Source organism: Oenanthe melanoleuca, chromosome 3 (genome assembly GCF_029582105.1).
Source record: "Oenanthe melanoleuca isolate GR-GAL-2019-014 chromosome 3, OMel1.0, whole genome shotgun sequence".
Taxonomy (NCBI): domain Eukaryota; kingdom Metazoa; phylum Chordata; class Aves; order Passeriformes; family Muscicapidae; genus Oenanthe; species Oenanthe melanoleuca.
The window spans coordinates 4653879-4676922 of NC_079336.1; the positions used below are offsets into that span (position 1 = coordinate 4653879).

At 37.5% G+C, this 23044-nt stretch overlaps 1 protein-coding gene across 7 annotated transcripts in view; it reads right to left on the reverse strand.

Moving 5' to 3' along the window:
- Positions 1-23044, reverse strand: part of SUPT3H (SPT3 homolog, SAGA and STAGA complex component) — a 252169-nt gene that overhangs the window by 84712 nt on the left and 144413 nt on the right. For all 7 annotated transcript variants that reach the window (XM_056487554.1, XM_056487555.1, XM_056487552.1 and 4 more), the window contains one exon: positions 507-593. In XM_056487554.1, the coding sequence (XP_056343529.1) occupies positions 507-593 (87 nt within the window). The remainder of the gene's footprint in view (positions 1-506; positions 594-23044) is intronic.

The following is a 23044-nucleotide window of genomic DNA, read 5'->3' on the forward strand; positions in this document are numbered from 1 at the left end:
CTATCCAGAGAAAGCAAGGCCATAACTAAATTTAGAAATCTGAGTGGGATAAAACACAGAAAAATATTATAAAATAAAATAAAGAGGATTTATGGACAGTCTAAATGACAAAACTATAATTGTCACATTTTTAAATGTCACATTGACACCCTTCATAACCAGGGGGAAATTAGAATGATTGATTTTTAATTAAAGGGACATAAAATATAGAGATCAATACTTATATCTTATCAAGAAATTACTTTGAGTTCTATGGTACATTATCTACCCTAAAGCTTTGTGAAAAAACAATCAATTGATAATTGAAGCTACAGGGAAAAAACAGTTATTATTTCAGATATTACAGAATGATTGTAACATGCTCAATCAAATACAACTGCAGAGCAGCTATATTTTTAAATAAAGCTATTCATGATGGATTCCTTTACATAGGTTAAGAAAGCACTTGAAAACACAATAAGGAGCTGACTACATAAAAAAAGAAATTCCTGTCTTCATTACTGTACCTTATCCTTGCGCATCAAGAACAGGAGATCTTCAGCAGAGATGACTCGTGCTCCTCTCATCTGAGAAACTTCAGCTGCTTGCTGCAACTAAAATAAATGAAAAAATTAGAATGGCCTTTTCAGTGTTAAAAACTTTATTCACTGGGGTTTGTTTTAAATAAATTCAGATGATATTTTGCATGGTTGTCCATAGCAAAACACAAGCTGTGCACTAAAACACAAGCTGGGACTCTCAAAGGTGTCACTCACTCGAGTCTTGTTTGCCAAGAAGTGAATAACAATTTTATGAAAAGCCTGAAAGACCTTTGACAAATCTCAAGCAAAAGCTTTTTGTTTATATTTAAAATGATTGCTTTTAAAAAGACCTGCTGCCCTTTTTTTCCCTTCTCTTAGCACAGAAAATGAACATATAATTCTCTCAGGCAATGTAAAAATGCCAAGTTCTTGCCATAGCACTTTATCTGCAACTTGTGGAAGGGCAGCTGATCCCTCTCCCAGTTTTTTAGAATAACAAATATTAATTTTAAACAGCTTACCTAAGTATTTTTTGAAAGAAACTCTACCCATACTTGACTTAGCATTAGTACAAACCAGACTCACACAAATAACTTTTTTAGGAATGCTCTTATTTCATTTGGGAAAAAGAAAATGAATTGATAGGAAAGACCAACTCTATTAATGAAGGAACTGAAAAACCTCATTGCGCAGACCAGGCCATTCAGCTGTGAAAGTGATGAAGATGGGATTGAGCAAGGAATGACACAAAAATTGGTAAGAGGTGGCCAAAGGAGCGTGAAGCAATGGGCTGCCCTCACATGCATTGTGACAGTGCCTAGAGAGGCCCTGAATGCCTCAAATTATGCTGTAAAGAGCAAAAAATCTCTTTGTAAAGGACTAAGTATGTCAGCTTTCAGTAGGTGCAGGAAATTGGTGTTTTTATATAAAATCAGAACAGGGTTAGGGACCTGGTAACCTGGGTTATCTGCACAGTGATGCTTATCAAAGTGCTGGGCTAAGGAGCTTCAACCCAAATGCACAAAAGGAGTCAATGGGATTTGCTCCTTTCACCTCACAAGCCTTTTGTTCTGACAGAAGATCATCATGGAGTCACAGAATGGGTTGGAAGGAATTTTTAAAGGTCATTTGGTCCAACCCCCTGTAAAAAGCAGGGACTTTCACCAGACCAGGCTGCTCAGAGCCCCATCCAGTTTTTCCAGGATAATTTCTGTGGACAAGCAGTTTCAGCATAAAACATAATGCTGTAACAACTGAAATAGAAGGGGTGCTTCACATTTTATCCTCTAAATCAACAAACATAATCCAAAAAGCAAGCTTTAATTTTAAGGTTTTTTTACCCCTAGCTTTGTTAACCCTTTGATGGAAAACTGACACTGAGCACAGCACAAAAGTTATCAAAAGAAGACACCTTCAAAAATTCTTGATATTAAAATTCATACACACCTGTAACATGATCAATAAACAATAATTTATGTTCAAATAGTTCTATATTCTTTAGAAATGCATTAATGCACCTGAAAATAATTTAAAGAAATCCTATCCTTCCTACTCACACTAGCAATGGTTTCACTCAGTATCACTGGCTGAATAAGTATATTTTTAATCTGAGCTCCCATGCTGCTATGACTTGAAATAGGCCTATTCAGAAGTTAAAAAGATCAACAAAAACAGTAGCTGTTTCTAATATCCAAAGAAGGGGAAAGGGGGTGGGGGGGGAATTTTCATTTTGGCAAGTGTTCAGTGGGCAAAAGATTCAGTCCATAAATCATAATACTGGACTGCATTAATTTTTTTCCGCACTAATCACACGCACACAAAACGTTAACTGTATCTGGTATGCACAACACAAAACATACTGCGTGAAGAGGTTCAGATTTTCCCCTTGGAACCCACTCTTGGCCTTGCAGTCACCGAGACCAGAGAGATTTCAGGAATTCAGAAGTCACAGTAACATAATCTCACTTGAAAAATGTAAGAATGTGAAAAACGATAGCTCTATTTTTTGGCATAAGCAAAACTGTTTCTTATGCTGATTAGTTTGAGGGCACACAAGCTACTTATGTTTCTAACATAAAATATAAAGGGTTGGATAAAAAAAAAAAAATTACCAAGAACGAGCCAATATTCCTCTCTGGTGTAAATCTATTGCAGCTAATGGATTTATGCCAAGGCTGACTTTGGCCCCACTGAGCTTAAAAGTGTTAGAAAACCTGACCTTAGCATGGTGATAACACAACACAGCTTTCCCAAATACCATGTAAAACAATGGCAGGAATATCCAAAGGGAAAGCACGCCCTACTTCCCAAACATGCACCAGGATGATCTCTTGGCCCCTTCCAATCCAAACCATTCCCCACTCTCTAAGACACAAAGCTCAGGAATGCTTATTTCCATGTGTAGCTGAAATACCTTATTTTTCTAAATGATAAACACGTGACAATGACATTTATAGCAAAGGTTGTGTGTGAGCTGCTTGCAGGAGCCCTGTGCTGAAGGAAGGGAGAGTAAGGAGCAAAGGCCAAATTCATGTCCCATTTGCATCTAAGTAAATCCTGAATAACACTGTTTACTTTCATGGAGTTATTCTGGGCTAAACACAAGATCAAAATCTGGAATAATATTCTCAGTTTCTACCAAAACAATGAAAACTTTATTCTCATATTGCCTCAATTTCTGCATCTATTTTATTTTAAGGAATGGACACACAGCATTTAATTTCTTTGGCTTAAAGAAAGCAAAGTACAAAAATAATTACTTCCTGTACAGTTATAAAATATGTATTATTTATCCAAACAGACCAGAATGAGTTCTGCATTGGTACACATATTTACCTGGGAAACTGGGGTATGCTCAGGTAAATATGTATTCAAGCAATTAAATAAAAATTACATCCCACACAGCAGAGGCTGGGGGGAAGATGTATTTATAGTTTAACACACACATAATTGACTCATTCAAACCACAAGGTGAGTGCTTTGCTATAATTAGTATTATAACAAACTGTCTTATTTGACTGTCCCAGAGTTGCCATTAATATGCAATAACTCCGATTCCCGAATTTCCGGAGCTGAAGGCCTTGCTGAGCCATTAGTGAGGAAGGGGGATTTCAGGAAGCTATGCCAAAGAACCCACCCATCTCTGAGCACCCGAGCATTTGTCACTCCAGCAAACCCCTGTCAGCTCCCTGGAACCAGGAGGTGCCTCGGGTTTCAGGGAGCAGCACTGACTGCAGGTGAAGGGTGGGACAGAAACGCTGCAGGAACTGCTCATACATGAGGTGACCACATGGCAACCGAGCAGTTACGGCAAGAATTTCCCTCCATCTCCCTTCTCCAAGCCTCAGTGCCAGTCACACAATTCGGGGCTGCAGCAGTTCCAACACACTTGTCTTCTCCTAATTTTTTTAGTTTTGAAATTATTAAGTCCACGTTGCAAAATATTTTGTTTGGGATGATATTGAAGAACAGCAAACAATCCAAATTACTCAGCTTTTTTAAGAAAAACAGGTTAAATTCCCTAATATCAGCAAACAATGTCTGAGATCTCAGAGTCTGAATATATTTTTTTATTACAGCAGAATTATGAACCCCTAAAAGTGAAGTTTAAATAACGGAAGTGTTGAAATGATTTTAACTATAGGAGTGCAAACAGCTCTGTTAATAATTAGGAGTTTATGAAAAATAAGTGCATTTTACAATTTTTCCCATTACAAAGAAGGTAGTATATACAGTAACTATATTTTAAAGCCTAAGAAGAAATGGCTGGGGAATAATATTTTAAAATGTAATCACAGGTTTAATGACTTTATGAAGTTAACTTTCTTGGCAGGATGAACTGAAGTATGTTAACAGTCACCTTACGGCTATTTTCTTTTTGCAACTTCTGCAAATTATAGATTTGTTGAAAGGAGTATTCATTCTCCTGTGACAGAAGCACAGTTACTTCAATGGGACTGTCTGCTTTTTTTCTTTCTTACAGAATTATTTTTTCTTCCACTACCTCCAAAGTCAACAATCACCGATACTTCTTCTACAAAACCATCTTGATGGACAAACAGACAAAAAGCTGGAAAACAAACATACATGTTGTGACATAATCCTCCCAGTTAAACTGCAGGACAGAGTTGGAATGGTGATGTTTGCATGCCTTGGAACTGCTGGGAGCCAAGAATAATGCTGCAGGAGCTACAGTTTTGTTTTCATTATACAAGAAAATTAGATCATAGTTCACCTAGGTGATTTTTTTTTTTCAGAGGCAGGAAGGTTGTTGTGTTATTAAATATGCATTAAAATGTCCTATTTTCTCACCTTTTCTAGGTAAAAACCACACTGCTGTAAAAATACCAAATAATATACTGAATTGAGTCTAGTAAATACATTCCAAACAGAGTATCCTGATACTTTTATGAAGGCAACTAAATAGAAAAGGTAAATACAGGTTTTCACTTCAATCTTTCCATGCAATATCTGACATGCTACTAATGGTGACACCTGAGCTTCTTGTTCTAACACAGAGAGAGGGGAAAACACTGATTTTGCATCACAAGTCAGCACAGGGATGCGCTTTATGCACTTAGCAGATCCTGGGGAGATAATTACATTATGGAGCCCATTAGAGCACTCTGACAGGTAATGAATTGCTCAGGATCACTGCACAAGGGTTCACCAGCATAACTAAATCATCATAAGCTGTTCTCCAATTTTCTAAATCAGAAAATGTCCATCTGCAGATTAGAAGACAATAAATTTTCTTCTTAATAGATATTTAGTTTCAAATGTAAATATTTTTTTACTGAAGACAATTTAATATGACACCAGTTGATTATATGTGACCTCTAGAAGATGGAGCTCTGTGTCACATTTTGAGGCTTTAGAGAATCATGGAATCATAGAATCATTTAGGTTGGAAAATACCTGTAGGATCATTGAGTCCAATCACTCTCCCAGCATTTCAAAACCACCACTAAACCATGTCCCCAAGTGCCATATCTATACATCTGTTAAACCTCTCCAGGGATGGAGACTTCACCACTTCCCTGTACAGTGTTCAATGTTTGACCACTCTTTCACTGCACAAAGTTTTCCTAATATCCAATCCAAACCTATTTTGGCACAACTTGAGGCCATTTCCTATCACTTGTTACCTGAGAAAAGAGACCAATCTCCACCTGGCTTCAACCTCTTTTCAGGGTGCTGCAGAGACTGATAAGAGCTCTTATTTGCTTACTCACATACAGTGAATCTCAGTCCATACAGACCATGAAAATAAGAAAACATGAGTTCATACCCCACAGCCTCTGTCATCCACTGAGATCTTGGTTTCAATGATATAATTTACTATATTTGTCCCTTTATGAAAGTCATACTGTCAAGTCCCTGAAGCAAGATCAACTGCTTCACCTCAGCTTCTCTTGACTCCCAGTCCAGGCAGCCCAGAGAGCTGGATCTGGACACACATCTGGAGCCTGCAGCCAGTTCCTTGTAGCTGGAGGAGAATTACCCCAAAAGCATCTTTGGTAATAAGCAGGTTACCCAGGGACTCCCTCCCTCCAGCAGCATAAAGAACACATCTATGTCCAATACTCAATGGTTTCAATGTCAGGGGTGACAGGCAGCTGATTTAAAATTAAGAACACAGCTTGTTCCAGTCACAGGAGAAAACAGCCCTTCCTTCAGACTGAAACTGGGTGAAAGTCAGTCCCAGGAACTCCAAAAAACAGCCTCACACCTCAGTCCATGTGTTTTTTTCCATACCACTGCCAACCAAGATCTCCACAGATCACTATGATGAATATATTTTCTGAATATTCCCATCTGTTAAACTGAACATTTAATAGCAATTTAGACAAAAACATCTCTCTTCATTTGATTCACACCTCACATACTCCTGATCATACAAAAGGTCAGAGGGGTTTTCTTGGTTTGTTCTTTATGTTTTTAGCAACATATTCAGTACAGTCAGAGCAGAAAGATTGCAACAAAAGAAGCTACACATTTAGAGGGAGCAAAACCAGCAAAGGAAGAACACAAACAGCTTGTTTGAGTTTGTGTTCTTCATGTTACAAACAAGATCTTTCTAAAAAATACTAAATTAAAAAAAAGAAAAAAATCAGAAATATGTAAAACTACATGAAGTCAGCCTGTGTAATGGAATGGGCCAACAGGAAAATACACTATGTTCCTGGGGTTACTTTCTGCATCTATTGGAGACATACTGATTCCTTTAAATTTATATTAAATAGATTACTAAGGAAAAAAAATCCAAGTAAATAGTGAAATTAATACCTCTATTTTGAAAAAGATGAGCCTGAATCAAAGTATTTTTAAAAAAATCTCTTCCTTCTGAATAATTTAAGCTTAACTTCTTAAATTAGAGCTTGTTCTTCCATTTTCTGTCACACAGGGAAAAGAATTTAATGCATTTATGAACAATAACTATATTTCAACTTCAGCTTCAGGCATGGTTTTTTCTTATTTTTCCTTCTTTCAATTCAAATTCCAAAATCAACATTTTGGACCAACATTTTATAGCTGTAATTCTTCTACTCTCCAGGAAACAAAAGAAACCCTATTGCACACCTGACATTTATAGCAGGTAACACTGACCAAACTAAGTGAATTTATACCAACAACATTAAAACCATAAAGTCTCTAGGCACAGAAAAGTATTCAGACTCACTGAACTCAGTTTTAATGTGGTCAAATTATTCACAGGCTACATAGGTGTTAATTCAAGAGTTGGTGTTTCACTGGGGATGGCCACTGCTGACATTCTCTCCCACTGCTGGTGGTAACAGCAGGCAAGAAAACAAACTTGGAAACTTCTACTGCACCTATTATTATTACAAGGGAGAGGAGAAAAGCTTGGAAAAATTTCATTCAAGTGGAAATGATGGAGTAGTGTTCTTTAGAACATGCAAGAGACTGTGAAAAAAGCTTTGTGAAGTGTGAACTTTATAGATATGAAAGATTCATTAGCCAACCTGAAACTGAAAAATTCTCACAGCCAAAAGGCCTCCAACCTCTGCAAACAGATTTCCCCACTTCTGCAGATGAGTGTAGATGTCCTCTGTTATTGATTGTCCCTGTTCTAGGATTGTCAGGATATTCTAAATGCTGAGGTCAATGGTGCCATTGCATTGTAAATCACTGGCAGAGTTCATCCCTTTTTCTAAACTACATAAAGTTTTGGAGGAAATTATTGTAGAATCATTGAATATTTAGAGCTGGAAGGGACCTTTAAAGGTCATCTAGCACAAACTGAAATAAAACTAACAAGATTTTATCTGAAACTTTCCCAAAGGGCTGCTTCGTTCTCACAGCAGTATCACTACAGATTTTCCAAGTGGAGAATCTCAACAATCTCTTTTATTTCCATCTAAGTTACAACTTTTAATGCCTTTATGCTACTAAATTTTACTTTTAAAAAATAATAAACTGTGCAAACTGTTTATCAATAAATGCATTAAAATTTCCTTCAGTAAAAAAATATAAATTCAAATTTCATAAGAAATTCTTAAGAACTGAATATAATATTATTTATGAATATTTAGTTTATTAACTCAAATTTATTTCCTATCAATTAATTATTTCTTTTCTTTCTCTATTATTACTGTGGCATGCAAACCAGCAGAGGTTTACATTATACCTCAGCTTCCTGTCCTTTGGTTTCAAATCCCAGAAGAAACCACTACTCAGGATTATTCTTACACAACTTGCAAGGCTGCAAGCAGAAAAACTCCTGTTCTCTGCTGATTGAGAGATCATCTAATATAAACAGGTTCCTTTCTCCCATTGCTGTTGAGAGTACCATTTGTTTAAATCATGTATCCTTACATTGCTCACACAGGAAAATAATCATTGCCCTGTATTAGTTTCACCAGAACACTAAATAAATACTCTTCCTTTCCATATGACAGCAAATTGGAATCAGGCGTCACTGTCTGACACAGGGAAAACAAGACATGAATTTACCCACTCCAAGCCCAGAGATAAAGTGCTTTTAGAGGAAGCCTCAGGGTAATGAAGCATTGCTATGAAGAGCTGGCAACCATTAGTGCTCTGAATATAGGAGACCTTGACAGGTTGAGATGGGCAGAGAAGTGTTTGAAATTCAACAAAGGCAAATGCAAGAAGGAGGAAAAACCCCTGGAACTGGCACAGGCTGGGACTGACCTGCTGGAAAGCAGCTCTGCACAGAAGGACCTGGGGGTTCTGGGGGAGCACAAACTGCCCATGAGCCACTGTGTGCCTGAGGCCAAGGCCAGTGGTGTCCTGGGGGCATCAGGAAGAGCATTCCCAGCAGATCAGGGAGGGGATCCTGCCCCTCTGCTCAGCCCTGGGAGGCACATCTGGGGTGCTGTGTCCAGTTCTGGGCTCCTCAGGACAGGAGAGACATGGAGCTCCTGGAGAGTGTCCAGTGCTGGGTGACAAAGGTGATGAAGGGACTGGAGCATCTCCCTGCCCAGGAAAGGCTGAGGGAGCTGGGGCTGTTCAGCCTGGAGAGGAGATCCTGAGAGGGAACCTCATCCCTGAGTGTCCCTGTGTGTCCCTGTGTGTCCCTGTCTGTCCCTGTGTGTCCCTGAGTGTCCCTGTGTGTCCCTGAGTGTCCCTGTGTCCAGGGAGGGTCAGAGCAGTCCCAGGCTTTGCTCCAGGGTGCAATAAAGGATAAAAACATAATCTAAAAAATCAAATCCCAGAACATAAGCAAGACATTGCTCTGAAGATTTAGAGTTGGAGACAAAAGGAGAAAAAAAGGATTCAGGTTCAAACGAAAATACAAACATCAAAAATACAAAAAAACAAAAATATCAACATCTTCTCTTAGTTCCAGAATTTTTCATGGCCCTGGAGAGATATGCCATCATGTTCATGCTAGGAAATACCATGGTAATGATGGAAGAGTCTGTATGTTTAAAGATTTTACCTGAAATGATTCACATTGGACTTTCTTATTACGTTTTTATTCTCTTCTACTCAAGTCCACATGCCAACCAAGTGGGAGCTTCTCAGTCTGGATGGGGACTTGAAGTAAATGTTGTAGGATCTCCCAGATTAAACACTCAGACATATAAGAGTTGTAGAGGACTATGGGTTTAAATGGTTTTGGATGCCAGAGAGATCACACAGGTGTCTTGGCTCCAGGTGCATTATATTGCCTGCAGAATTTTGAAACTCAGGTGTCACCTTGCAAGATATATCCAAATTATCAGCAGGAAAAAAATCCAAAGCATTTAGTTTTAATACTTTTTCAGCCACAAGATATGAAGTGTACATTATGACACTGGAGAAAAGCTCAACCTATCCTGTAATCTTTAATGTCAATGAGTAAAATGTAATAATCAGAATGCATCTCAATATAGGCAGTTTTAGGAATTTTTTTGTCTTATATCAAGAAATGTCTTTCCAGGACATTTCAAAATGGTTCCAAAAATCTAAATCTGTAACTACTTTCTTCTCAGAATCTTCTTTCCTACTTAGAATCTTCTAATCCAACAGAAAAGAAAAAACAGAGGGAAAACAACAGTCCCAATCCAAGGCATACCTGCTTTCATGTAAAAATGAGTACAAGAAGTCCAAATTTTATTAAGTATGTGTTGTTTTGGTGCATTTTCTTACTCATTGGTACAAATTATAATTCTCAGAGCTTAAAAAAATCCAAACAAGGTAAATTGTACAGATAATAGCATGAATGTGGCAAAGTTTGTCTTGGGAAAATCAAAGAAGCAAATAGGAGGGAGCTTTGCTCAGAGAGAAAAAAGAAAGCACCATGAAGGAGCATAAATGTAAAATATGAACAACAGATATTTGTGTCTGAAAAAGGCCCTGATTTCCTAACTCCTATTTAATGTTCATTCTTTAATTAACATTCATTTCCCAAGGACATAAGTTTGAAAAGGCTGTTTCACATTACTTTAGCACGAAGAGAAAGAATCACTTTTAAGCCATGAAAAGGCTGGGGAAAAAAAATAAACATGCCTTCTGAACATAATTTCCTCTTTATTGCTACTGCAAAGTTATGAAATGAAATCTATTATTTAATTACATTGGATCAAGCAACAGGAAGGGAAGGGAGTGTTTGAGTCACAACATCCCTGTAAGGATGAATTACTACACTTCCTCTTAGTAAAAGACAGTTTTAATGAAAATGTGAAAATGGTTAAAATCAAACTGCTGGGAGGTAGAAAGATCTTGCTAATATAAAGAACACATGAAATGTACTCTGAAAATCTGAACAGAAATAGTGATAACAACGCAGGGGAAGAGTAGAAACATTTCTGCTAGAACATCAGTAGTTTGAAAATTATTAAATTTATTCAGATTCTGAAGATAGTTTAAAAACTATACAATAGCTTCTGGGCCTGCTTTGTTTAATGCTTTTCATTGGAAATATTTAGATTATCTATTATGAAAACTTCAAAATTTATCTCCTACTGCTACCAAAATTTTATTAGCCAAGTGGGATTTCCCTTAGCTCTGCTTCATAACGTTTACTAGATCCTTCAAATTGAATAAAACTTTTGGAATAATTAAAGCATTTCATTTCTTAAGTAGGTTCTTGACATAAAAATTTGGGAGGGCTTTAAACTCTAATGAACAGATTCTAAAATCTTGGAATACTTTCTTTACCTGGCAGCTGATGAAGAGCCCACAACTGGGATATGAATGTGCAAATGCTGTGGCCTTCCATATAATTTAAATTCACTTTGACTTGGGTGGAGATGCTCTGAAATTACCTTTTGTGGATATACTATCTTTTCTCAATGATAGAATACACTAAAATATGAGGTTATTTCACAAATAATTTGAATAGCAATGGAAAACATCCTTGAAGTTGTTCAGAAGAGCTCCTTCTAAGCCCAAGGGTGGTATGGAAGACAGACATTTCTTTAAAAAAAGTTATCCTGGAGGCAGTAGACTGATCTCCTGGTTCAGAGATGGACTGACTTCTCAAGGGTGCAGGATGGATGACATGAAAGGGATGACTGGAAAATATGACAGTTTTTAGAGAAAGATGAAGAGAGGTTTTGTGACAGATAAAGGAAACAAGATAGAAAATCTCTTTTCAGGAATTTTCTAGATCAAAGATTTTCATAGAGTCCTCCTAGTATTTGGTCCATGGTCTACTTCCAAACTTCTAACAATCCATGAAAGTGGTCATAAAAAAGCCCTTTTAGTCATGTAGAGTACTACAGAACACCAGGACTCTTGTATTATTTTTTGAAGTTTGATCTTCAATAGAAAATTTAGGAGGTTACTTGCTCTTAATGGATAGAAGTGACCTGGAGTTTACCTGTTGAATGCAGGAAAACAGAAATAGAGCCATGAACCTCCTTGAATATTGTGTGCATTATTCTTCTCTTGAAACTCAGGTTATTAGCCACTGTCAGACTTGAACTGACTATGGAGATATTTGGTCACATTCAATGATTTTTTGAACATTTTACCTACCAGTGCTTCATAATTTAATCTTGCACATTCTCTAACTGGGTATGAAAAGGTTTTGGCACAGTCAGTCCAGTCAATCCAAACCACCACCAGCTGACTGAGCCAGGCAGTCGATAAAACAGAGGAAGAGAGATTCCTGTCAAGGGATGGAAGTACTCAGTATTTTGTAAAAACCTCTGGAAACTGGCAACAGGTCCAAGCAGAGAAGACAAATAACTTCCCTGCCCTGAGGAGACTCTGCTTAGGGAATCCAACTGTACAGGCTTGTAATTAAGTGCAGCTCCACTGAAGCTGCTGGCGTGCTGTTAGGAAGGCTGAGCACAAAGCCAGGATATCCATTACTGGTGCCAGAGGAGTCAGAAGATAATGACAATGCTGCCAGTGGGCAGGAGGAAAAGTAGTGTTTCCAGCCTTTATCTTGATACCTTGGGAGGAACAAAAGACAGGTCTAAGTTCCAGAGAAACATCACTGAAATCTTCAAGGGAAGAGAGTCTCAGTGTCTCCTTACAAAAAAGCAAGGATGTAAAATAACATCTTGATTCTGTGATTCTGTCCATGGCAAAGTCTGAGCCTTAGCACAACCACCAGGATTCTGATTGTTTAGCTCCTAGAAAAATTGTAACACAGGTTTCTACAATAAGGGATCTTTATGTTTCTGCGTAAGTGCACAGTTGAAAGGGGTAAAAAAAGGATATTCTTCTCTAATTATTAGAGACATTCTCTGCAGTGTTTATGGAAATAGAGGAAAGACTACAATGGGTAAAGTGAAACAAATAACCCATAAAACAAAAAAACACCAAAACACATGACAAATAAATGGAAAAGTACCTTCATTTTTGCAAAACAATTCCAAGAGGACAATTCCATTTCTCTCATGCATTTATAAGAAGGTGAACTCCAATATTAGCCACAAACTGTTACCTATGTTTCCCAAAAAGAGTGAAGACTGAGTGAAACCAATACAGGTGTCACAAAGATAGAAAAAAGTCTCTGTTCTCACAATGACAGTGGATGATGCTTCTCTGAAGGACATGAGGAAGGAATGATCCAAAAGGAAATGTAGGGCATACATCGAGAGGTAGCATAGAAATTATGAAGGCCAGGTAAAATTTTGGAAGAAACATTGATTATTGAGGGGATTTAACAGGTCAAGAAAGTAGGGGATAGTATTTTTAATAATCAAGACTAAATTGTCCATTAATACAATTCACTCCCCTTTTGAGTTGCTGTCAAGGCTCTCCTTTACTCTGGAAAATGTAGTGTGGAAAAGGCATGAATCTATGTGAATTTTACATGTTCACATGAGAGCAGTATCTGCTCTACATCCACCTGACAGAACCACATGAGCAAAGACATTTGACTCCCTCCCCATCTGAGTAGCAGAACTCCTTCACTGCTAATGATTCACCTCTCATGAAATAGAAAACAGTTGAAAAATAATTCATATATATATATGAATGAATTCATATATATATGTAATAAATACCTAAACCAACCAAAGTTCTGCTGAGCTTAAATTTAGAGTTTGCTGTATCTAAACTTGCATGCATTCCTAAGCAAAATCTATAAATATTTCCCAGAAGCTAAAGCTGTGTAATGCAGAGGTGATTTAGCAGACATGCAAACCATAAAAACTGTGCCTGATCCATTTCTCTTCTAATTTAGAGTAAGTGGGCCAGTTTTATATCATATAGAATCGTAATTCTCAGTGACATTTAGACCAAAAATTAACTAAACATTTAAACTAAAGCTCTGCAAACCTCCATAAAGCTTTACAAACAGTATCAGTCATTTTAATATAAAGCTAAGAGACAGTAGCATAAACAATGTCAACACAGTAACTACTTTGCAGTTCAAAACCTGCACCTGCAATACTAGAAAAGTAAACCCTTATATTCATAACAAGTCACTTTTCAATCAGTGGCTTTTTGAGGAGGAATAGGATCTGTAGCATGCAAGAAAGCCAGACCATTAGAAGTCAAGAAGTATAGGAATAAAGGATGCCAAAAGTAAGGCTTAATTAGGTTTGCAAGTCAAATTAAGAAGCAAAGCAAAGGAGGCTTCAGACATAAACCAGTATTAAAAAAAAGATAATCTGTGCTGAATGAAATAGAGATGGAAAATCTAAACATGGTTCCAAAACAGGAGAATAATTTTCAGTGAGAATTGAGAAGAACTGAGGTTTTGAGAATGGGAACAAAGGCTGCACAACTCATGGAAGAGATATATTGGACAAAATTATTTCTATTGTACTGAATGAAAGTAAAACTCAAAGATTTTAATTCACTCCAGTCATCAGCACCGGATATCTCAGATGTGAATGAACTGTAAACATAACAATGTCTGCTGGCATTAATATTCAAATAAATCAGCTTTGTTTGGGGAAGATAACGGGATCAAATAATTATAGGCTTCTGCCTATGAATTCTTGTTAATGTCAGATGATTTAATGAGGGATGACAGCTGCAAATTGTGATTTGGAAGAATCTAGGAGGATGTTAGGAAAACCTTTCTCACAGGAGGACAGAGCAGCTCTGCACAGTTAAAGGAGAAGCTCTGAAAAAATTCCTTGGTGGAGTTGCCAAAGCATGAGGTGGACAAAGTCATGGCTGAGCAGAGCTGGTAATGGTGACAGTCCTCATTTGAGTGGGTTGGGTCTGATATCTCCAGGGGCATCATTGCATTTTGTATATTCTTGCAGAATTTTTGAGTAGAGAAAATTACTTCTGTTCCTACAGGTTCCAGCACAAAAGCCATTCTCCTCCATTTAAAAAAGAGTTCCCTTTCTATTGCTACACCAAAATCAAAATTCTGATGAAAAATAGTGTGTTAACAAAGTGTAAGTGCAGAAAGTCAGAGCCTGAGGGTTCTGCAAGAGACAAAGAACACAGATGGAGGTGAGAGCAACATCACATCTTTGAATTGCTGCTACAATTGTCAATATCCCCAGTATCTACCAGGAGGAAAAGCCTGCAATGGCACTGTTGATAAGGAGCCAAAGAAAGGTCTGCTCCTTCAGCCCAGGTATCCCACTGTGCACTGAACAAGAGGTAGGACAGGATGAAATTTGGTGACTCCTTCAGTAAGAACAAATAAATGCATAAAAATAACAGGCTTGGTCACAGCCAGTCATTGAGGTGGGGAATGGCAGTTGTGTGTAAAATGAGTTGAGCAAAGTTATTGGGGTCTCTTCTGATACAACTTGAATGAAAATCAGCTTCCATGATGGTTCAAGTATTCCCAGAGTGGATTCCTTAATTATTTGCAGCCTTGGTTCATTCAGATAAATAGGCTGTGCTAATATGTGCTTGAGCTTCACTTAGGGGAAAAAAAAAAAAAAAAAGTTATTTGTTACAGATGTGAGTATCTCTGTGCTGGGTACTCACCACATGCTGCAACCAACAATAAAATGCAGAGTAGTTCAGCTCGTGCCTCACAGTAAACTTCAGATTTTCATCTAGTTAAGATTTGCCTTCTTAAAACCCTGTAAGCTAAACCCTAAAGACCCAATGCACAAAGCCTTTTTAATGGATTCATGTACACAGTGATTTAGAGTCAAGTTACTATTGTTAATAAACTTGAGGCTGTTGGAGTTTTACATTCTCTTTAGATAGATTTCCCTTTACAACTCACAGATGTAATAAACTTCAATACATCAGCTAATGAATGAAAGAGATGTGTGTCATGAGATGGCAGCATCATAGAGAGTGCTTCTCCTTTTTAGAGATGCTTGCAGTGAAACTGGTGGCAGAGACAATGGAACTGACAGAGATCCCCCCACCAGGAAAGACTTCAGGTTGTAAATAAACAGACAATACCACAAAAAGTATACATTGCAATGCCCTTTTTAGTAGTCTGGGAGTACTTTATAAGGAACATTATCCCCATTTTTCTAATTTAATACCTGGTGCACAGAAACAAAAATCAATTAATCTACGGTCATTTTACTTTTTACTGATTCAAGATCATCACTTCACTACTCGACCCTGTCTTGGGTATGACCCAGTGGGGAATATTTATGAATTTTATTCCCAACTTTTCAGTGTCAGGGACAAACTGTATTTTTGATATGTCCCTCCAGTCATCTGCAATCTAATCAGTACAATGTCAACCTGTGCAAATAATTCTACAGAGCACTCTGAGATGTCCACCTTTGGTTGTCCTATGGTAAATTCAGTGATATCTAATGCTAGTTGATGAACACTGAATGTTCTGTTAAATGACATTTAATGTCAGAAACTAGATATAAAAAGATAATTTGCTGTGCAGATTTCCCACCTCACAATGCACATAAAATGTATCTGGGTGCTTCCCATTTCTTCAGCCTTCAGTCAGTTGTAGAAGTTCAGGCTTCTACAGACAATGAAAACAAAATCACCCAGAGAATTCACATACTGTGGATCCAGGAAATGCATGATCCATCATGATACTGGTCTAAGATGCACATCAGATTGCTTAATGAATTTGCATTCATTCTCTGGAAGACTTTATTAGACAAAGTCAAAGCAAGGCTAAAAGATCTTTTGATAGACTTGACCAAACACACAAAATTGAGTGCTGCAGCAGTAATGGGCAGTTCTTTTGAAATACATTATATCCACACATGGGATGAAATAGCTTCTAGTTTGAAAATCTAGCTTAATTTCAGTGGATTTATATGCTTAAAAGACTGACAGACTTTAGCTCTTATAATAGGTCTTATAATGAAAAGGATTTTAATTAAGTTGAAATAGTGTTGTATTCCATCATCTACAGACTAAAGCAGTGCATCTGATAATTTAATATTATCTTAGATGGACAGTGACAAATTCCACACCTAAATATTACTAAGTAGATTCTACAAATAGTATTTTATCCTCTGAGTGCATACAATGGAATTTCTGGCTGCAGTACATTTACATGTATATGAGTCCTAGAAAATAAATGTGTTCATACTCAAAATTTCCCTGTACTCCTGCTTCCAGTCTGTGAAGGCCAAGTATTAAGTCTAGAAATATTACTTTCATTTTTAGGCTTTATAGTTAGATCAGGAGGAGCTTCCTACAAGCCAGCAAGAGCAAAACATTTGAACTCACATTTACTGAGTACAAACTGAACCTCCTTGGTTTCACCAGAGCTAAAGACTGAAATGATTTCTTGTCCTGGCACTCCCTTTTGTACTTATTTTCTGTCCCAATATTTTACAGAAGTGTTATTTCTGAAAAGTTATGCTTCAGTGCAAGTTCATTTTTTGTAGTAATGGTGTAGCCAGCAGTGTGCTGGAACATCTACTTAATAATTACATGTCACAATTTCAAGCGTGCCATTCTTGCAACCCATCTGATCCAATATAATAACATGCCACAGTTTAGCTCTCTGTCATGGAAAATAATATAAACAGTGTTAATTTCCATCAGGGAATAGGGAATCACAGTACTCCCCCTTCAAAATATTTTTACATACCCTCTTTTCTTTCCTACCCATGTTCCCACCTCCCACATCAGCAGCTGTTTCAGCACTGAGCAGGGTGGGGGAAAACTGAGTGGTGAACTTCCCTCCAACACTGGGACCACAATTCAAACCTGAGCTAAAGCACTAATTTACATCAGCACTGGATCTTTAGCTGCCATTAACCTCAAAAGTGCCCTGTCCACAGCTGCATGTGAACACCACTGGCTGCCTCAGCTCAGGAGCAGACAAGCACAGCACAAATTACCAACCTAAATTGTACCTCTTGCTCTTCAGGTTTCTAACACAAAGTTTCTACAAAGCAGAGATACTAATTCTCTAAAGTTCATCTGTGTTTTACAATATTCTCAAAATTTTTTAGTATTTCCTCCACACATCTCTTCCAGTGACACAATCTCTGTTCAATATAATTTCATACTCCTGCTTTTCAGAGAAAAAAAAAACAGCTGTGTGTGATTTGTGATAGCTGAATTTGAATGCCTTATCAAGCTGGGTTTTTTCAACATTCTAAAACTCTACTTTTCAAAATGTACTGCTAAGTTTTTAAAAGCAAATTTTACTATGAACTCCTTTCTCACTTACTATTGTTTATCTGTAATTACCCTTTCTTTTGTCATGCTCTATGCCCCATTTCACTTAAGAAAAACATTCTGGTTTGAATATGTGAGAAAAATGTACTTGGTAATTTTCAAGTTAGACAATACAAAAATAAATTTCTTACTTCAAAAGTCATAATCCTGGCATATATATGTACTCGAATAATGACTTTTTTAAAAAGTCAATTTCCAGTGAAAAATCATCACAAATACATAATAAATGTTCCATGAAGTTAGAAATAAGCAAGATACTTAATTAATTCAATTTTAAAAGGTGTTTTCTACCATTTTACTTTTTCTGTTTTTCTCAAGAGCTTAGAAAACATACAGTTTAGGTATGGCACAAAGGAAGAAACAGAGACAATATGGGCAGAAGATCTTGGGGAGCATTAGGGCTTTAAGCAACTCTTAGATTAAGGGACGAAAGATAAGGAGCTTGGTTTATTCCTTCCTGAATTTCAGTAGATAAAAAAAGTACTTCTAGGGAAATATGCCAAAATGCAGTCCTGAGTAAACACAGACGAGTCGAGAGTGGAGAGAGAAATATTCAAAACACCAGTGCTAAGATGATATTGAATCCTTGAAAGCAGATGAGGCTTGAAAGCCCACTGATGAAAAGGAAACAGGGCAAGAACAGAAATTTGTGGGATGCCCAAAGAAAGTAAGAAAATTCTGTTGAAAGATACATTGAATTACATAGTAGAGGGAGAGGAAGATTAGAAGAATATGGTGTTTCTCTTTGGGCTGAAAAAAACCTCTTTCACTTTAAAGTAAGATTTAAAAATGATGTAACCACTGTGAGAAGAATCACTGCATAGAGGACTGGAGATCAAAAGAGCCTCAAAAATAGTTCTTTGCTCCAAATGCAAGAAGAGCCATGTTTTCCATTTCTAATGCATAGTATTTGTCACAGACTTGATGCACTCCACGGTCAGTTGTCCTTTTTCTTTTATTATTAAAGAGTAAGAGTAAGCCCATTCATGAGTATGTGTATTTCTGATGGAAACCACAAATCCAGTCCACTTCTTACAATGTTACACTTGTCAAAGAGTTGTACTAATATAAAGTTCCACATTACCTTTATCTTCTGTTTAAGTAGTACAGAGGCAAACTGTTTTGCACCTGCAGCTTTTATAAGGCTGGAGTGGGATTTTAAAGGAACTGCTGAAGTGGTTGAACACTTTATGTGTGAGACCAGCCTGTGCTCTACATACTTATATTTGCTTAACAAATCATTATCAGCCAAATTAAATTGAAGTGTGAAATATGGCACTCTGGAAAAATAACATATACCACTCTTGCCCACTGGTGGAAAGAATAAGGCAAGAAAATAGGAAAAGCTCTCATGCCATGCACAGGATTTTGAGTGTTAAACAACCAGGCATAGAGATGCATAAATCACAGAGATGCATAAATGAAATTTTTTTTAGAGAAACAGCAGTATTTCTTTAGTAAAATAATGCTTAACTCTTTTAATCACACAGCTAGTTGGCTCAAGCACCTCTACCTCCAACCCATTCAGGAGTGGACATTTTCCTAATGCTTTAGCATGATTAATTCTCTCCTCAATCATCTTTGTGGCCTCACCTCAAGTCCTGTGTGCAGTTCTGGGTGCCACAATACAAGAAGGATGTAAAGCTATTAAAGAGCATCCAAAGGAGGGACATGGAGAAGGTGAAGGGGTTGGGAGGGAAGCCTCATGAAGGGCAGCTGAGGTGACTTGGTTTGCTCAGTCTGGAAAAGAGGAGACTGAAGGGACACTTCACTGGGGTCTTCAACATCCTCACAGGAGGAGGGGAAGAGAATGTAGTGACCAGAGACAGCACTTGAGGAAACAGCTGGAGCTGAGTCAGGGGATGTTTAAGTTGGCTCTAAGGAAAAGGTTCCTCAGTTCCTCAGCCAGAGGGTGGCCAGGCACGGGGACAGGTCCCCCAGGGAAGTGATCAACCCTGGCAGAGTTCAAGAAGTGTTTGGACATCACTCTCAGGCACATTTGGGATTGTTCCTGTTGTCCTGTGCAGGGCCAGGAGTTGGACTCAATGATCCTTGTGGGTCCCTCCCAACTCAGGACATTCTTTGATTCTATGACCTTTAATTCAGAATTGTCTACAAAAAGAGATCTCTCTCCAGGGCATGTCAGTAAGAAGGAATATAAAGGCAAATGCAAGGCTTTGATGAATTTATAAAGAATGGGAGCACCAGGGATAAGCACATGTATCACACCAGTGCCTGCTCCCAGCTGGGCTCATGATGTTCTGGAAAATTGCAACAGCCAAGAGCTTTGTCATGAGGATGCACAAGTGCCACATGGAAGCAGAAAGGCCCCATGTAAGTGGAATTTGCCACCAATTTTCTGACAAAATGCATTTTGTATTGAAAATACTCATTCTCCAAAACACCAGCAATCTTTCTCACTCTCTCTCTTTGGAAGACTTGTCTTTGTATCAGGACCCTTTTTTTTTTTTTTTTTTTTTTTTCAGAAAAGAACCTTTTTTCTCTTATTTTAAAGCATATCATACATCATTGGCCAATAAATATTTCTTTAATTCTTCACAAAAAAGTGAAACTATTCCCACAGATTAAAGAAAAACCAAACAAAAAACTCACTCCAAAAATAAAAAAAACCAACAAAGGAGAATGAGGCTTTTATGGCTCTCATCTAGAAGAGAGAAAGCTGGAGTTAAATTCCCATGCCTGAACTGGGAAGGAACTTAAGTATCAACCCCCTGGGTACTCCAGGCAGCTACACAGAGCACTGAGCCCTGGTGTAGAGGATGTATTTCTTCTGTAAATACAAATGTAGAGTAGATTTCTTCCGTATTTCAAAGAAATCTTCAAAATATTTTAGTGTCATTCAAATACAGTAAGGATCTCTTTTCAAGCTTTACAATAATTATTGTTCTGGAAACCTTATAATATAAACTTCAGTCCTGATGGTCACTGAGTGCCAGAGGATTAATGAATTTCTCTAAGGTTTTTCACAGAAAATAAATAATTTACATAGTCAGTTCAGTCAAAAATGGACATTGCCATAGTTCAAGACAACACAGATACCACAGGCAAGGCAATATTTTGCATGATAAAATTCATAAATCAGGCTGTAAGTGTTCAGTGCTAAGACAATGCCATACATAAGCAATGCACCCACATTCAGTCACATCTGAAGTTTTTTCTGCATCTTCTTTCCCCACTAAGAGTCATCAAATGCACATTCAGCAAATCTGGTACTTAGAAATAAATGACACCCATAGGCACATGTCCCAATCCCTCCATTTACCAGCATGGGTTGGAACATTCTCAAAACCTTCCTTGGGTTCTTAGAAATAACTGCCACCTTCAATTTTATTTTCTCAAGATCTTCACCACTTCTAGTGGCAGAGATGTGAACGATGAATCATTGAACTGACATCCCAAAAAGGATTGATCATCTGTCATCTGTTAAAATTACAGGCTATGGAGGTAAGGATGTCTGCAGTTAAGCATAGGTCTGATTTCCTTTTTATAATTTTGATTCCTTTAAAACACTTGAGATAAAGTGCAGCAGAAATAGCTTAGTACTTTACTAGTATTGTTTAAGAGAATAAAAATTAGTAAATATTTAAAATCTTTGTATTCATTTTTGAAAAATTATAAACATCTTTATTCTGCTGAATAAAATGTTGCACTCATTAGAAGGGTTTTGCAATACCTGAGAAAAATCAGGCTCCAGATGTGGTTGATTGGACTCATGAAAAAATTGTATTTGCACATGCCAGTGGATAATTGTTTGGAATTCAGAAGCAAAATCTACAAAGTTTCCATCTGCAGCAGCCAGAGGGCTGGAAATGGAACAGAATTTTCCCTACAATTTCTTCTCCTAAAAGCTCTCCATGGCAGCTCTGTGTAGCACTGGCCATGTGAAAAGGGAATAAGGTTTTTTTCTTATGTTCACAATGCTTCCCCTTCTGTCCCCTGAGCAGCCACATGAGTGACAAGACTCGTGGGAGAAACCTGTTAGGTGTCTCCTCCTACATGGATGCTCACTTAGCACTTATCTAGATCTTATTTATGGTTTTAAAGACACAGAAATACTCCTCTCCAAAGACAGTGAAATGCAGCCCAGAGGCACTGGGTAACTTGTGCACTCATACAATCAATAAATCACAAAACCTAGTGCAAACCTCACGAAATTGGTTCTGTCTCCACATGTAGGAGACACAGCACCTTCCCATCAGCAGAGCAACAAAAATCAGAACATATTTTCTTGTGATTTGCCATCCCATCCTGAGTATCCTGAGGGATTATCAGAACAGGCAGTGGAAGGCCAAGGATGAATTGTTCAAGATTTCAGCTAATTAATGGAAGGAAAAAAGATGGTCAGTTGACAAGGGAAAAGAAGCAGCTATTGTTCTGATGATGAAAGATGCACTTCAATAGGCAGGCGAGTTGCCTCCACCCTCCATTATAGCTCAAATAGTTTTGCTGGTGGTTGTTTTATAAGAATTCGATTGTTCCAAAGATATAGAACTTCCAAGGAAAAATAAAGCAAAAACATCCTACCTTAGGAATTTAAAATCTGAGAATTTTGATGCAGAATTTTGAGACAAAACCAAAGTCTTTTCATCAGCCAACACTCAGCCAAGCATCTTGAGAGATCATCAATCAAACCAGAAATAATGAACAGGGACAAAGGCAAGGAGGGTGAACATAATGGGGAATTTCATGTCAGAGAAAAAGAAATTTAAAAAGAAATCTTACAGTGGGGCTGAAGCACAGCATATGTGTAATAGCTTTCCTCTATTGGGGCCTGTACTGAATTTATTTTTAATTAAAAGCATTATTCATTTTAATTAGCACTCATGATTTGCAAGTGATGCTTTCTTTGAAAAACAGACTATCCAGTTGGATTTATGTGTGATATGGCTGCTATATAGTTCAGAAACAAAGAGATAAAAATACCCTGTGAATGAAAAAATAAGGCAACCTCTCCCCAGCTAAAGCATAATATTAAAGTCATGTACAGAAAAACACATTTATGTTTTATTATT